The sequence below is a fragment of the Erpetoichthys calabaricus genome, chromosome 5, assembly GCF_900747795.2.
Source record: "Erpetoichthys calabaricus chromosome 5, fErpCal1.3, whole genome shotgun sequence".
NCBI classification, from domain to species: domain Eukaryota; kingdom Metazoa; phylum Chordata; class Cladistia; order Polypteriformes; family Polypteridae; genus Erpetoichthys; species Erpetoichthys calabaricus.
Window position 1 is genome coordinate 127,106,994 of NC_041398.2, and position 18,129 is coordinate 127,125,122.

Below are 18,129 nucleotides of genomic sequence, written 5' to 3' on the forward strand. Positions count from 1 at the left end.
GGTTTCAATACATTGTTTAAAAGGCATGTTGTCAAACAGCATCTAAACTAAAGACACTGAGTTTTTAAAATAATAAAACTTATTTTGTAGGTCTGCTGGAAAAGACTTTGGTATATTTAGTTGGATTGAGCAAGTTTAAGAATATTTTATTTTGTAGGCCCCAGCCATCAAGGGAAGATGCTCCAACTCCACAGCTTTCTGAAAAAACAACTTCTAGTGTTAATCAGACTCCAGTTGAAGCAAATGAGTTTCCACAGCTACCTGAGGGTTTGGAAAAGAAGCCAATTGTTCTGAAATTCAGTGCCATGTTGGATGGTATCACAATTGGAGCAGCTCTGTTGCCATCACTTAAAGCAGAATACAAAATGGGCAGAATGAAAAGTCATGGAATGACTGGTATGTGTACAGATATGACATGTTGCTTGTTGTTAATTCCTCTTCAGATCTCTGGCTTGCCAAAGTATAAAAATGGCCATTACAGATTCAACTGAAACATCTGAAAAAAAACATGATCAAATGGAATATTCTTGTTTTCAGGAATACACATAGTGGTGAATATAATCACTGGTATTCAATTGGTTTTGGCCATGACCAGAGAGGCAAGTTATTTTTCCTGTATAGTTATTGTCTATACAGTACCTTATATTTACTACTTTAACTAAAATTTAAAAATGTTTGCCTTACAATAACTAAGGAGTTATTTTTTAAATATTGAATTCTTCTATCCATCTATTTTCCAGACCGAAGAGCAAAGCAGGAGTTATTGATGACTTGTAATTCCCTTACAGGCACACAGTGACACACACACTCTTGCTCAGTCAGGTCCAATTTGGTACTGTCGATCTCACAGGATCATCTTTAGGATGTATGAGGAAACCAGAGCATCTACAGAAACACCAGTGTGGACATGGGAGAAATAGGCCAAGTCCACACAGAGACAATATTTTTGTCAAATATTGCTTCACTATGCTGCCTGACTGCATTATTTGTTCATTAGAAATGAAACAATTATTTTGATTTTCTTATAAGCCTACACTGCTACTTGAACATTCATAGCCACAGTCACAATATTTCTTCACTTCACTTCACGTGAGACATAGTACTTGCATTTGTCTTGCCATATTTCAGATTTATAGCATTTTCCAGAAGAGTTCTTTAAATATAATTGTAGTTTTATTATTTTATACGTCTATGTGAATAAAGAAGAAACATGCTTTTCTTCACCTGTACTATTATTTTTCATTTTTCTCATGTTAATTCTGTGTACTTTAATGTTCTTAAACTGTGTGGATACAAGCAAGCTTACTTCAAATTGTTGTGTTAAATTTATTATTGTTTAAATGTCTTTTTAACTAATAAGACATGTAGCTATAGGAAATAATGTAAAACTCTAATGCAGTTGTAATTATAAATCCACCTTTCTCTTGGCTGAGCTTAACACTATGTGTTAATTATAAATATATACACATAGTACAGAAGCAAGAAACAACTTAAAAGGAATACTTCACCCAAAAATTATAACTTTTTTACAATATTTTTATACATTACTTATCCCATGTGGTTGGATTTTAATCTCATGTTTTAATGGAGAACAGAGATAATGTTTCTGGTAGAATTGTAGCCTATAGTGACCAATGCAGGACAAGAGCAAACAATATCAAAAATGTCCATGAAAAAATCTTCCATTACTCATGTCACATAATCCATGTGTCATGTGATCTAGTTGTATGCTCACAACATACATAATATGAATGTTATGCTAAATAAATACTTCCAGAAAATAAAAGTAGTACACAAACAGGGAATGCCCTTTTGAACTGAACACAGGACTCTTGACTAATTTATTAATTAATTAATGATGGGAAGAGGCGGGTCTTCATTTCAAAAGCATCAAGTGGGAATGTCTTCTAGGTTCTGGGTGTTTTTTAGGGCACCACCGAATGAATGGAGAAAAGTAGCAAATTCCCGAAAAGAATATCTATTGTTAAGATGAAGAATGCCAAACCTTTAAAATTTGCAATGAAAAGGATATGAATATTGAGCAGGTAGCAATCAAAGATACACGCCTGTTATATGTTGTATTCTTATGCAAGACAGTGAAAAAATGTTTAGCATGTTTACTTCATTAAACAAACTATAATGTATGCCCCATGTGCTTTTTGAGTGAAATATTATTTACATTATAGTCCGTACATATTTCTGTTAAGGGAGATGTCTAAATATTTCGATCGCTTGTATCAAAAACTTGAGTCTGACAAGTTATAGTCCAGTTCAGAGATAATAGGCAATAACGTCGTCCACGGAGTATTTTGCTTTACACATTCACTTTGATCTCTCGCCAGATGTCAGTGCCATTTTTGCCATTGTGTGCGCCTTGCTACTCATGAGAGTGCAGGGAATCTCGGTCAAACCAATGAATCTAACTTTCCTTCTAGCAACGAGAGTCCAAGTAAAATGTAATGGTGGGTTTTGTCACAGTTTACAGTTGATTACCATCGTCAACTCCTTATTTTGACAAAAGTCAACATCAGCCCTGAAAGAGTTAAAAGCTTACTTTTTATTTATTTTTTGTGTTTTCTTTTTTGTACACTTCGAATTAAACATTGATGAGTGTGTTTGACCCTTCAGCATACAGCATGCACTAAGCATTTACCCATTTTTTTCTCTCCAAGGTGCACAAACAAGATTTACCTTTGAGTTACCTTGTCACAAGCTTAGATTTCAGTCAAAAATATCCCCAGTTGATATGTCAACGATGCCTCCATCAGCTAGTCTGAACATGCCACCTATTACCATGTCTGGAGAATATATAATGGAGGACCATGACAATTATTCAGAGCAACCTTGGAGTGCAGATGACTGTCCATCTAAACAAGGCAACTACCTTCAGGGAAATTATCTTCGTTGTGTTGCTGAGGTAATAACAAACATTTGCCACTGTAGTAGTGAGCCCTGCTTATGTTTGGTCCAACCTTGTATGATTCTTTTGCTTTTCTTTACAGATTGGTTCTTTTGAGCACAACCTGACAACAGATCTCTTAAACCATCTAGTATTTTTGCAGAAGGTGTTCATGAAGGAAGTGAATGAAGTTATACAGAAAGTATCCGGTAAAAATAATATATTGACAGTTTTCATTTAAGTCTACATTTGCAGAAATCCTTGTTTTTTGGTGGTTTCCTTTACAGTGTTCTGATATCGCAATTTAAACAAACGTAGAGGATTTTTATCGTCATTTTAAAATTAACTGGTTGTTTTAAAAGTTCAGAAATTAACTTTTAACCTACTTTAAAGCCTTTTATAACTGTGACCCAGTGTTGTGCACAAGGTCTTGTTAAAATATTCACACCTTTTTCTCATTTTTCATATTCTGCTTCTGAGACAAAACATACATTTGTAAATTTTGAATATGGAATGTTTTTGTATTTGTCTTTGACTTTAAACAATAGCAACTTGCTATTATAGTGGCAGTGGATGAAGAGTAGGTTGTGTTGGGTCGCCACTCTGATGATCCCTGATACACCCCCAGTTTGACATTCACACTGATTACACAAAAGGAACTATCATACCCCAACTCCCTCCCCCCATCTGTTGATCGCATTCTATTCAACAAGGGGGAACCTGGTGGGTCACAAAGAAACTTGCATTGGAAAAAGTGAGTTGTGACACTAAAAAGGTTGAGAAACACTGACTTATAAGGTCCTGCTGAAATGTTATACAGTAAATGTTAAAAGTTAAATTGGCTATGAAGAATAAATAAGGAATGTTTTGACTTTCATATAAAGTGGTATTTGTGACTTTTATACACAAACATGGAGCATATTACCTGTCTAATGTAATCACTACAATAAGCCTTGGTTGTGGCAGCATATTTTTGAGATGAGTAACAATAAAATTAAAAAAATCAAATACAAAGTTGATAAACTGTTTGGTTCAAAACATGGCTCATATTAATGGATTTAAAAATTGACAAATATTTATCTGTAGTTGGTTTTCACCAAGCTACCTATCCATTCATCCATCCATCCTTTCATCTTTGTAAAGGGCTAGGACCTATCCCAGCAGCTTTTGGCACTGGGCACTTATTTGTCAAGATTCAAACTCATCCACACTTGAATATTTATTTTCTTTTTAATAATTGTTAAAGGTGTGTAAATGAGAGGAGTAAACAGTACTACTTTCCGTTGTTCCTTCAGATTGGATTTAGACCAGTTTTCAAATGTCCATTCAGATTAATTAGACTTAAGTGTCACCTGCATTTGAATGCTTGAACTAGAATTGTGTAGAAATTTACACTCCACCACTATTTATAGATCACTTTTTTATATGAACTTTGTCATATCTCTGCATTGAAAAATCAAGTTTGATTGCAGTATCAATGAAACATGCAAGTCGAAAGAAAGTAAAGTGACAGACTTACTATGCATTTGGGGCAACTATTGCCAGGCAGTACAGCTCAGTTGCTGTTTGTTTTCTGTTGGAAATAGTACTCCTCAAGCACAAATTTGTTTCTGAGGAGTTTTGCATACAAACATTAACATAAGTAAGCTCCACAACTTATCTTTAAAAGTTAATTCGGCTTGCCATACAACCTTTCATGTGGCACCTTATCAAATGCTTTCTGAAAGTCAAGATAAATAATATCATATGCTCCACTTTGATCATATCCTTTTGTTGCTTTCTCATAGAATTCCAGTACATTAGTAAAACATGACCTCCCTCTTCTGAATCCATGCTGACTGTTAAGTAAAACACCTGTTCTTACCATTTGTTGCTCAATTTTATCCTTAATAATTCCTTCCAATAATTTACCTGTGATGCATTTTAAACTTACTGGCCTATAGTTGCTTGGATCTGCCTGTTCACCCTTTTTTATATAACAGAATAATATTTGCCATTTTCCAGTCCTTCAGAATTTCCCCAGTGCGCAGTGATTTCCTTAAAATGCATGTGAAGGGTTTATAGATGCACTCGTTAACCTTCTTATGAATTCGAGGATAAATATTATCTGGTCGTGGTAATTTATTTGACTTCAGCCTGTTTAATCTAAGCAGTACTTCTCCCTTTTTATTGCTACTTTTTATTACTTTTGTGACCGCAGTACACATTCGGGCTCTATGTACACTTGTATTGAATTTAAATAACTTGCAAAATTAATGTGAACTGTCAAAGAAATGGATATTAACCAACATTCAAATTGAATCGCTTTTTACTTGTATTATGAACAGTTAGCTGGATGGCCAGTTGGTGTTCATCATCTAAATTTTATTAATTGATTTCTGGACTGCACCATATTTAAACTAATTGTACTAATTACACATTGCCTGCCTAATAAATATTATATTCTTACCAATTTATGCTCTACAGAAATGTCAATTTTTATTAATATGTACAGTATGTGGTATATGTGTAGGCGTGGGAAAAAATGTTGGATTAAAGCAACGAACTGGGGAATTATTGACACGTACTGAAAAGTCTATAGCTGCAGGTGGAAGCTGCCGTTGCTGTACTTTGTATATAAAAGCCAGATTGAATGATATTTACCTATGTACCTTGATTTATTTACTTACTTCCTACAGCATAAAGTCACAAGTAGACTGCAGAGCTTCCCGTGTACATATACAAAGTACAGCGATGGCAAAAGTGTGACATGCATTCTTTCTCTGATGTAGATATAACAATATATTATTTACTCTAGTCTATACAACTCTAAGTAACTGACACACAGGTAAAAAGACTTCAGCTGAGAAAACCTTGTGCGGCATTGGGTGGATGTGAGAGCAGGCTGCTTGCTGCTTATCGGTACATTTAAAAGACAAAAGACGCTGACGGAAAAGTGTGAAAGGATTTAAGGTGGGATGAATTTACAAGTTTTTTCATAGGCTTTGGTAATTCTAGTGTTAAGCAAACCATTTCAGCTTTATAGCTGTTTCCCTGTCTAAAGGTAAAAAGTACCTGTATGCCAAACAATAAAAGTTAAACTGATTATCATACTCTTAAGTTTGTTAAGAGTTATATCAATGTTCGTAAAGAGCACATTGGCTGAGCAATATGTGCAGAACCTTAACCTAAAAACCTTGTAATCTGTCAATATGTTACTGGCTGGATGTAACAATGACATCAACACACATTGTTTTTGGAAGTTAATGTGGTTTTTTTTTTGTCACTCTTACACATCAACACAGTGAGGAATGGTTTGATATACTGTTCATCTGACAGAGTGTTTTTTGAAGAAATACGTTAAAATACCTATAAAGGCAAATTTATTATGTCCAACATTCTTACGCGTCTACCTCATTCATACTGATTTTCCAGGTCTAGTAAGAAGTGAAATGGTATGTGTAATAGGTGAGGTAAGATCTAGCAAGATGCTTTTAGTATTGATTTTATGGCACCTTTTGCTCTATGCCTGCATGACATAGACCTGAGAGTCCTCTTGTTAGGGAGAAAGAGAATATGAAAAAGGGCTTTGTCAATACACCTTCTAAAGGAAATCTTATGTCCTTGGTCATTCTAACTGTGAGTCAATTGAATATTTCCAACTACTTCCATTTTTTGTTTAAATGGTTTAAATATTTCTTTTACTGCTGTCTAAAAGAAGTTGACTATTTCAAAATGTAATACTACTTTAATAACACAGGTATACATTGAAAACATTGTTTTGATTATTTCATGTGATTTTAATGTATTTTTTGGGTGCTCAATTCAAAAATAAAAAACATTTTTCTCAGTCACATATTTTTTTTTTCACAAAAGACATTTTTTAGCTGTCATTTACAGTTTTTATTTATTGTTTGGCACTATAATCAAACATTATTTTATTTTAATGATAACTTATTTCAGTTTATTATTTTCTAATAATACAATCTTTGATTAAAGCAATGCAGTTATTTTATTTGATAATGAGATCTGAATATATTGGGAATTAACGAGTCCTACCAGCAGGTAGCAAACTTGTCTGGCCCAGTCTCTCCCCCACCAGTGACGCATTTTACTGGCATGGAGCAAATGGATCTCAGTGTGACTCAGTCAGTTGATCGGTGCACTTTCAAATGGAGAATTTATTCTTTTTTTTGGACTGTTAATGCGTATTATGGGCTCTAGAGATTTTTAGATCAGTCTTGATGTTTTTTGCTATGCTTGTGGAAAGTTTGTAATAAAATTACAGGTGCATAAATTGATAGGTTTTGTGAAAAAAGTTTATTATGTCAACTCTGCAAATAGGGGACATTGCCAGACCTATACATCTTTAATGCCTGACTGCTGGATTGTCTCAAAAGCTTTTAATACTTGGTGCATACTATCCTTATTTAGGGACATGTGAATTTATAGACTTAAGGAGCACTGAAAACATAGGAGTCTTTGTTGAAACTAGCATAACATTGAAGGCCTCTTACTAACAAACTAAGATGTGCATAATTAGCTAGGCATAATGGTTTAATTCTGCAGGAGAATAAAGTAACAAAGTGATCTGTGTAGTGAAATCTTCCTTTTTTCTTATAGGAGGGGAGCAGCCAATACCCTTATGGAATGAGCATGATATTTCAAGTGATGGAGAAAAGCCCAAAATTATGTTGTATTCACTAAATCTTATGTTTAAGGTACAAAACTGAAAAGGTTATTTTTGAAATATCATGTTGAAATTAGAAAAGAATGAGGTAATCTGTGATTTTTTTGAAGCCCAGAGAGTTAAAATGTTTTTTTTTTTCCTGGCATGAAATTATCTTTAACCATTTTTTTCATTATTTTGTTAAATAGAATCTAAAACATTATGTTTCAAAATGTTGAACTTGTTTCTTCTAGCAAAAATTAATTGTTCTAAGCTGTCAGTTTTCCAAAAAATATTTTATATAACCTGTTCTTATTCATTGTGCACAGGGTATTCAGGTTACTGCAACAACTCCATCTATGAGAGCTGTAAGATTCGAGACAGGTTTAATTGAACTAGAGCTGTCCAACAGAATTCAATGTAAAGCTCAGCCTGGCAGAGGTAGTTACTTAAAGCTTTTTGGAAAATGTCAAGTGGATCTGAATCTAGCTTTGGGCCAAATTGTGAAGCATCAGGTTGGTTCTCACATAAATGTGTGCTGTTTTTGATTGTTGGAAAACTATGTAAACTGATGCTTGAATCAGGAAATATATTTTTAATGTTGATAGAAATTGATAACAAAATAAAAAATTAAATTTTGACTTTTATATTTTTAATTTACTGTTGTCATGTAAATTTTATGAATATCCATTTAAATTTTGACTTTGATATTTTTAATTTTCTGTTGTCATGTTTACCTTTATTGTATTTTCTTTTCAGCTACCATTTAATGCAGCTGGTTGACATAGTGATTTCTACCTGACAAGATCTGGAGATTAGATTTTTCTCAGTGTTCCCACAATATACAGTGCATCCGGAAAGTATTCACAGCGCATCACTTTTTCCACATTTTGTTATGTTACAACCTTATTCCAAAATGGATTAAATTCATTTTTTTCCTCACAATTCTACACACAATACCCCATAATGACAACATGAAAAAAGTTTACTTTTAGTAAAAGGCACATGGCAGCCCACCTGGAGTTTGCCAAAAGGCACCTGAAGGACTCTCAGACCATGAGAAGGAAAATTCTCTGGTCTGATGAGACAAAGATTGAACTCTTTAGTGTGAATGCCAGGCGTCACGTTTAGAGGAAACCTGGCACCATCCCTACAGTGAAGCATGGTGGTGGCAGCATCATGCTGTGGGGATGTTTTTCAGCGGCAGGAACTGGGAGACTAGTCAGGATAAAGGGAAAGATGACTGCAGCAATGTACAGAGACATCCTGGATGAAAACCTGCTCCAGAGCGCTCTTGACCTCAGACTGGGGCGACGGTTCATCTTTCAGCAGGACAACGACCCTAAGCGTTGTGGCTTCAGGACAACTCTGTGAATGTCCTTGAGTGGCCCAGCCAGAGCCCAGACTTTAATCCGATTGAACATCTCTGGAAGGATCTTAAAGTGGCTGTGCACCGACGCTTCCCATCCAACCTGATGGAGCTTGAGAGGTGTTGCAAAGAGGAATGGGCGAAACTGGCCAAGGATAGGTGTGCCAAGCTTGTGGCATCATATTCAAAAAGACTTGAGGCTGTAATTGCTGCCAAAGGTGCATCGACAAAGTATTGAGCAAAGGCTGTGAACACTTATGTACATGTGATTTCTCAGTTTTTTTATTTTTAATAAATTTGCAAAAACCTCAAGTAAACTTTTTTCACGTTGTCATTATAGGGTGTTGTGTGCTGAATTCTGAGGAAAAAAAATGAGTTTAATCCATTTTGTAATAAGGCTGTAACATAACAAAATGTGGAAAAAGTGATGTGCTGTGAATACTTTCTGGATGCACTGTATTTCCTGCTTAAGGGAAATGAGTATGTAAGGTTGATTGGTGAGGTGAAGTGTATCAGTGTGAGTGTGCCCTGTAATGGACCTGTATTCAGTCCAAGGTTGGTTCTTGCCTTACACTGGGTGCTGCTCAAATAGGATCTAGTTCACAAATTGAACTAAAAATTAATTGTATCAAAGCAGTTTCTAGAACTGGTCAGAAGGAAATTGTAAATATAAATTATAAGTATGTATTTACTAATTTCTAAAGAAGTAATACTCTGAAGATGCAGCATTAGCAGAAATTATAGCTGAATGTCTTCATGGATATGTCTCTGTAAATTCTTTACACAAAGATTATTACCAGTAAAATTGGTTTGGCACAGCAATCTTAATCTTTCCACATATTTAATTAGGATTCATGTTTGGGCTTTGAATGGCCACATGCACTTTGTTTTTTCTGTGACTGAAATGGCTTTTGTTGTTGTGTGGTGGTAGTCATGTTTATAATGAATCTTTACCCCAGTTTAAGATCATGTGCCAACTAATGCAGTGGCTACTGAAATGTTTTGATCTTATTTGACTCTATTAATTATGCTTTCTATTTTGACAAATGATCCATTCCCTATATTTGAAAAACATTCACAAAATTCTGTGGTGTTTCCACCATACTTCACTGTGTGGGTGGTACCACAGAGGTAATGAGCATTAATTAGTTCATACCATGTATACAGTGGACCTTCACATGTGTCATTCACAAATATTTGAAAATTTTTTAAGCTGTTTGTTTTTTTTTTCTTCTACTAAAACACTAATTATTCATTTAAATATGTTGCAGTTTATTTTAGGGAATATTACAGTCAGTTATTTAACTGTTACCTTATTTATATTTTATATTACATTATTTTAACAAGAAAAATATGAAAAACAAAGCTGAAGTTAACCTCTGGCATCCTTTCATGCAATATTCAACACTCTTAGCAAACTTTTATAACATGGATGTTAAAGCCTACAAATTGGACAAAAGAAGTGATGGCATTTGAGCAGAAATGTGAAAGCTATACAGTATATAAGTAAAAGTAAAAATACAGTAGACATTGAAAATGTAGGAGTAGGCCATGTTTTTTCATCATGTTGGAGGTGGAGGACAGGTGACCCAACACTGGAAAGGAGGCCAGTGTTCTTTCACACATCTGCAAGGATGCAGCATAGTGTTGTCCTTTTGTAAGAATTTGCAGATGAGAGGTTGTCTTGGTCTTTAAAGGCAGTCAAAAGCTCAGGAATGCTGAGAGGCCAGTTGCTACCTGAGGATGTTTTAGCTTCCTTCTAATAAAAGTAGACAAGCACCTAACTGCAGAAGTGATTCTGGAAATTGATCTGAAGTAACCACTGTGGGGGAAGAGGTGGGATGAATTTTGAATAATCACGTTTAAATGTTCCACAATGTGTAGTTTGTTGCATTTCGAGTCCTGAAATGAATTTGAGGCAAAGGCTCAATTGGTGAGAGGAAGATGCCCAGGTCAAAGGAGGAGCTGGCCAGTGAAAGAAAGAGCGCATGTTGAGTGTACTTTTAACTAGGCCTATTTGATATTCTGGGAGTGGAGAGCTGGCACACAGCCCTTCTCATATCACATTATGTAATCCAGCATGTATTGTTTACTCTTAGTACTTTATTTTAGTGATAATCACAGTGTTTTTATATCTCTTTAATACTTGGTTACACATTTTGAAAACTTCTGTTGGTGTAGACAAAGACATTTTCTCCTTATGGTTCTTTTTCAAATGTTAGGTCTATGAGGAAGCTGGGTCAGACTTCCATCAGGTTGCCTACTTCAAAACAGTAATCGGCCTCAGAAATGCACTTCAGGAAGAAATAAGTGGCTCATCTGATAAGGAAGCTGTGCTTATCACTCTAAACAGACCAATTGTCTATGCACAGCCTGTGGCTTTTGACAGAGGTAAGTACAAGTGAAACTGAAAGGGAAAAATACAAGTTCAAATAAGAGAAGAAAATCATTTATAAATCCCAAATATAGTTTCTAAAATAGAAGACTTGCAATGTAATTATATATAATTAATATGTTTAAAGATTTTAAACTTGAACACATTTATATTTTGCTTATATCATTAGTTTTTATCTGATAGCTTAACTTTTTTTGGCGCTGCTGTCTGCCTCCTTGATACATATGAAAATAATTTTTTTTTATTATAAGTCTGGATTTACTTTACCAGACCTAGCATAGCCACCATATTTTGATTGTTATTTTTTCTTTTGTCAGTATATGATATGGATATATATTTTTTATATTTATATAGCTATAGTTTTTTAGTGTTTCAGAATCTCTCCAATGTATTTTACATTTGTAAATAATAATTTAACAAATTTGTTGGATGAGTATTTGGCTCCATTTTGTTTTGTTTTTCAAATGTGCATGCTATTCTGCTGGTCTTTAAAAAACATTTGTTTCTTTAGTTAACTGAAGTGCCTACCTACTATTATTAAACTTTATAGAGTATACAAATACAAGTTGAAAAATAAAGCACAACACTCGTATAATTAGGGCTGTTGAGTCGGTAGATAAATCCTTCGACTCTGACTCCTTAGTTTCCAGTACTTCTGACCCCGACTCCGACTCCTCTGTATTTCATATGCTAATGTATTTTCCATGTTGATTGAAGGAAGGCAACATACACATCATTTAACCGCAGAACTACTGGCTAGGAAGCGGACTCTCTACCTTATTGGCCAGTTTAAACAAAAGACAAGAACCCCTGAACACACATCAGGCCATAGCACACACCTCTACCTACACCATTACACTTGTTTACACTCAAATTAACTTGTTAAACACATTATATCTAAAATAAAATTAAAACACTTTTTGTAATGTACCATAATCCTTGATTACACTATGTGAATGTCAGGTTGTATAATAGCTCAGCTGAACTTCACACTAGCAGTAACACAACTATGCACTGGGCTTTATTCTTACATCAGAGAAGTACTTAATTATGACTATTGTTTAAGAAATGGAACATTTGAACTTGCTGTATTTTTTTTCATTACAATTTAAATATATTAGGAGTCGGAGTTGGTACATTTTTGCCAACTCCAAGTCCAGGTACCCAAAATTGTCTCCAACTCCTCGACTCCGACTCGATAGCCCTGCATGTAATAAAATAGTATTGATATCTATTTTATTTTAACAGTGTCTGTTTTACATTAAATATTTGTGTGATAGTTTTCACATTCATGGGTATACTTTCCTGAAAGAAGAGTCAATCAAGTTTTAAGGCACAGAGTATGATACATATTGGTTTAGTATAGCCACTTAGCTTATTTGATTAAATCAGCTTTACATTTTTCTTTATTATTATTGCCAACAGTGATTTGCCTAATAATAATTTATTATGTTTTATTTTAAGCTGTGCTCTTTTGGCTAAACTACAAAGCTGCATATGACAATTGGAATGAACAGAGAATGGCTTTAAATAAGGACATTCACATGGCTACCAAGGAGGTGGTGGATAAATTACCAGGAATCCAGCAAACATCTGCTCAGGCTTTCAGTACACTTTTTCTCCAACTCACTGTAGATGACTTAGGAATCTGCTTGCCCATCACAAGCACCCCTCAGGTATGAACTGCTTGTTCAAATCCATTTTTAATATAGATAAAGTCTGTATAATGGGAGGAGACTCTTTTGGGTTTTTTTCTAGGCTACCTATCCTACCATGTTGGATTTCCATTTGGAAATAAATGCATTAATATTTGTTGTGTTCATATTAACAACACTTTTATAATACTAGGGTCATAACCGAGGAGAAACAAATATGCTAGAAAAGTATCTGAAAGAAACATCAACAAAAAAAACAGAATTCCACAAAGACTGCAAAGCAGATGAAAAGGAAGATCTTGCAGGAATAGAAAATTAACAGGATAAGAGAGCAGGCACATTTGAAGCTTTACTTGGATAACAGATTCTATATAATTGATGTATTATCTGATGTTGTTGTGATCAGTCTTTATCTATACATATTAATAAAAGGCAAAGCCCTCACTGACTGACTGACTGACTCATCACTAATTCTCGAACTTCCCGTGTAGGTGGAAGGCTGAAATTTGGCAGGCTCATTCCTTACAGCTTACTTACAAAAGTTAGGCAGGTTTCATTTCGAAATTCTACGCGTAATAGTCATAACTGGAACATATTTTTTGTCCATATACTCTAATGGAGGAGGCGGAGTCACGTATCGCCTCATCACGCCTCCTACGTAATCACTTGAACTAAAAACAAGGAAGAGATTTACAGCACGAGTCAAACGCGGGAACGAAGGTAAATGACGTTAATTTTTGACTGTCTTTTAATACTGTGTAAGCATACATATTAACACATGTGCGATTAAACGTGTGCATTTACAGGGTGATTTCTCAGGCTTAAAAGCTTGCCTTTTATCAAACGCGGGAACAAAGGTAACTGACGTTGTTCACTGTCTTTTAATACTGTGTAACCATACATATTAACACGTGCAATTAAACGTGTGCATTTACGGGGTGATTTCTCAGGCTTAAAAGCTCGCCTTTTACTAAAAAGGTAAATGCAAAACTATTTTCAATCATTCTATGATCTGCTTCTCACAACTGAAGGCACCGTGGCTGATGGTAAATGACGTTAATTTTTGAGTGTCTTTTAATACTGTGTAAGCATACATATTAACACGTGCAATTAAACGTGTGCATTTACGGGGTGATTTCTCAGGCTTAAAAGCTTGCCTTTTATCAAACGCGGGAACAAAGGTAAATCACGTTCTTCACTGTCTTTTAATACTGTGTAACCATACATATTAGCACGTGCAATTAAACGTGTGCATTTACGGGGTGATTTCTCAGGCTTAAAAGCTCGCCTTTTACTAAAAAGGTAAATGCAAAACTATTTTCAATCATTCTATGATCTGCTTCTCACAACTGAAGGCACCGTGGCTGATGTTACGTCACTTGCTCTCCAACCATAAGCTTTACCTGGCAGGTAACCGGACACTCACTTCACTCCCTTACGGGAATCGAACCTCTGAGGTTTTCTTTTGTTCTTAATTAAAATTTAAAAGCAATACTTCACCGCTGCTAAGCCCCTCTAGCGCTGACGTCCGAGGTTCGATTACCGTAAGCAAGTGCAGCGAGTGTGTAATTACATTCACGGCATTCGTAGTCTGATTCACAATCTGATTGTATGGGTGGTTACCTACCAGGTAACGCTTATACTTGGCCACCAAGTCAGGTCGAAGTGATCACTCGAGTAAAGGCAGCTTCACAAAAAAACAGATCCTTAACAAACTGTTATTAGTATATTTTCCCTCAATTTAAAAACGTTTTATTTTCTTCTTAATAAAAATTTAAAAGCGGTACTTCGCCGGTGCGAAGCACGTGGATTTGACCGACTGACACATACAGACATATTCATGAGTGCAGGTACTTCGGAAAGAAAGCACCGTGTAAACCTAAAGTTTAAATTAAGTTCATAGACCTACAAAAGGTTGCCATTCATTTGAGGCAAGATTGCTTTTCTTCGGTACAACTATACGTTGCATTCTCAAGAGTGTGCTTGCACGGCTTCGGATATATATATATATATATATATATATATATATATATATATATATATATATATATATATATATATATATATATGTATGTCTATATATAAATATATATATATATGTATGTCTATATATAAATATATATATATATGTATGTCTATATATAAATATGTAAGCTTATAAGTACTGCCTTACTTCTCTTTAAGAAAGGAAGATGTAATGATATTTGATTTAAACGATTCCATGTCTTCCTGGGTTTGCGTAGCTTATTGTCAATATCTTTACACCTGTTTTTAAGACTTATTTACTGAAACGGGCTTTCACGAAAAAAGTTATGGCTTTGCTACAGGATACACCCTCCACAAGTTAAGCAAGTAAAAATAAAATATATATTTCTGTTTTATTTAAACCTTTTAAGTTCGTATGCATAGCTCCATTTGGCTGTTTAATTTTTTTTTTTCTTTCTTAAGTAATATTTAATCTCCTTAAAGAAAAAGAACATATCCATTTTACTTTTTTTGTATCTCTTTAGTAATATTTTAGTGTAAAATGATAACCAGTATTTAAACCTTTTATTTTACTTTATACATTTATTTTACACAATGTTCAAAAATTAGTAAGAAAGCTACATATTTTGGCAGCTGCTGCTTTCATTTTCAATGAAATGAAAAAAGCTCTCCAAGAGAAAACGTCAATGAAGAAGAAACAGTTTGCACTATCTAAAAATCAGAAACCCTCATTTATAAAAGTTTGCTGCAGATGACTTAACTGAAAATAAATGAATAGTTCCTATGTGTATAATACATATTTATCTATTTTACTTATGCCTTTATTCCACCAACTTACAACATCTGAGGTACAATTTGTTACATTACTTTTGTTTTTTGCAGCACAGGCAGGTGAAGTGACTTCCTCAGGGTCACACAGTGGTGTCAGTACCAGGATTTGAACTGACAAGCTCCGGGTTTACTGAAATATTACTGAACAAAGAAAAAAAACGAAAACGGGCAAATACGGCTATGCATACAGATGTCCATCCGTCCATTATCCAACCTGCTATATCCTAAATACAGGAGCCAATAAGTACATATATATATATATATATATATATATATATATATATATATATATATATATATTATATATATATGTGAATGTATGTATGTCTATATGTATGTATATTTATATATATATATATATGTAGATATGTAAATTTGTATATGTATATATATGTTTATGTGGATGTGTATATGTGTATATACACGTATGTATATGTGGATGTGTATATGTAGATATGTATATATATATGTATATGTATATATATGTTTGTGTGTGTGTGTGTATATTATATATATAAAAGACAGCAACACTCATAACAATGACAACACAATTACATTGACAATCATGTTACGTTATTTTTAAAATGTTTCCTTTTTTTTTTTTCATAACCTCTTTAACACACTAGTTCTCCGCTGCGAAGCGCGGGTATTTTGCTAGTTTCATATAAAATAGAACATTAAATTAGAGTACTTTTTACAAATTAGAGAACATCATTTAATCCTTCAAGCTGTTAATTGCATTATGGTGATAGCTTTATACTAGACAGCGGTGTAAGAATAGGAATGGAAAACGGTGAGAAAGGAATTCAGAAATCAAGAAGAAATAAATACTTCTTGAAAGACGCAGTGTGCGTGTAGAATTTCCGGCCAAGCAGGATTACATGTGAAAAATAATTCAGGCTTTCCGCATTTACGTACTATGGCCATGGCATCCTGATAGTTTTGTTGCATGTATCTTGGACTTCCTGGAAATGTGGATGGTAATATGATCATTTTGCCTACACATTCGTTGTTATTTTCAGCGTTTGCTTGCAGTGCGTCTGATAGCTCTTTGTATTGTTCCACGTGCAGATGTTGTTGATGTAATCTGAGAGAGTTGAAGACGCGCACCCTCTGTTTTAACATACGCATCTATGACGTACTGTTGGAATAGTTTGCCGATGGAGTGCAAAATACTAAATGTATTCCTCATTGCTAATCTGTATGCGTAAAATTGGCATTGAGTAAGCTTCTTTTATCGGGAGCATGTTGTCAATCTTTGTGCCAGCCAATGTCTCCATAAGGGAATAAAAGTGGGTAATAAAAGTGGGTAAACCATAGGATCACAATTCATATTGAACGTGGAAATCTGTTTACAGGAGTTGCCTATAGGATAGATGCAAATGTCCCTTTCGGCAGGCGTTTCGCCATCTTCTCCAACGAAAATCGCTGCAATGTCAGGGTCGTAAATCCTGCCTAAGGGTTTTCCTTGAAAACCATTCGTACAGATGTTGTTGGATTGGACTGAGCGATTTCATGCATGTGTCTGTATGATTTAGCGAAGGGTTTGATGGTTCTGAGCATGGAATCTAGCTGGAGAAGTACGTTTTCGCTGCATGCAGACTTTGCTTTATTTTGTAAGCGGACTTCAGTGGCTTGCGCTGTGTCAAAAACATACAACTGTCCATATCCTGGAGAGGTAGAAGTGTTAGCGTATAGTGGAGAGATTTGGTGATAAATTTGCCTGTGTATTTTAAAACAGTGTGGTCCGTGGCCAGGAGGCCGAGTTATCTGTGCACCCATGGAAGCAAACGCTAGAGAAGAGTTGTATTCTCAAATGTGTTCACGATAATTTTTAGCTTCTGATGTTTGCTGTGTAAGAAGCTGTTGTAAAGACATAGGTGGCTCCTGCAAAGGTGGTAAAGCAACTTTACCGTTGTGGCAGCACCTCGAGTACTTGTTGGATGTATTATGCTCAGCAGGCCAGTATAGTGCATGACATGGAGGAGGACGAATAGGAATCGAGAAATGCCGTATCGGCTGCGTGTGGGCAGGACCGGTTTTGAAGTGGAAGCAGAACGAACCAGAAGAGAAGTATATATAAGAGATAGTTAACTAGGGATTCGCCCCCTGCTTGCTTCGCTTGCCAATCCCCCCGGCCTGTGCTATGCACCAGCCTCTTTGCATCTCTGCCAGTTGCGTTGTGAAGAGGGGGGCTGAACGCACCTCAAGGAGACGCGGTCACTCCTCCGAAACCCCCTCCTCAACAGTGATACCTCCTCTGTGCTCAATCAGCTGCTGGCTTGCTGCCGTGCCGCGTGATCTGCATCTCGCACAGCGCTTCAAACATTTAAAAGCCCGTACAGC

At 35.2% G+C, this 18,129-nt stretch overlaps 1 protein-coding gene across 10 annotated transcripts in view; it reads left to right on the forward strand.

Annotated features, from left to right (window-relative positions):
• Nucleotides 1-18,129, forward strand: part of kiaa1109 (KIAA1109 ortholog) — a 371,922-nt gene that overhangs the window by 280,669 nt on the left and 73,124 nt on the right. For all 10 annotated transcript variants that reach the window (XM_051928377.1, XM_051928381.1, XM_051928382.1 and 7 more), the window contains 7 exons: nt 158-396; nt 2,673-2,917; nt 3,003-3,108; nt 7,502-7,599; nt 7,877-8,062; nt 11,139-11,307; nt 12,776-12,987. In XM_051928377.1, the coding sequence (XP_051784337.1) occupies nt 158-396; nt 2,673-2,917; nt 3,003-3,108; nt 7,502-7,599; nt 7,877-8,062; nt 11,139-11,307; nt 12,776-12,987 (1,255 nt within the window). The remainder of the gene's footprint in view (nt 1-157; nt 397-2,672; nt 2,918-3,002; nt 3,109-7,501; nt 7,600-7,876; nt 8,063-11,138; nt 11,308-12,775; nt 12,988-18,129) is intronic.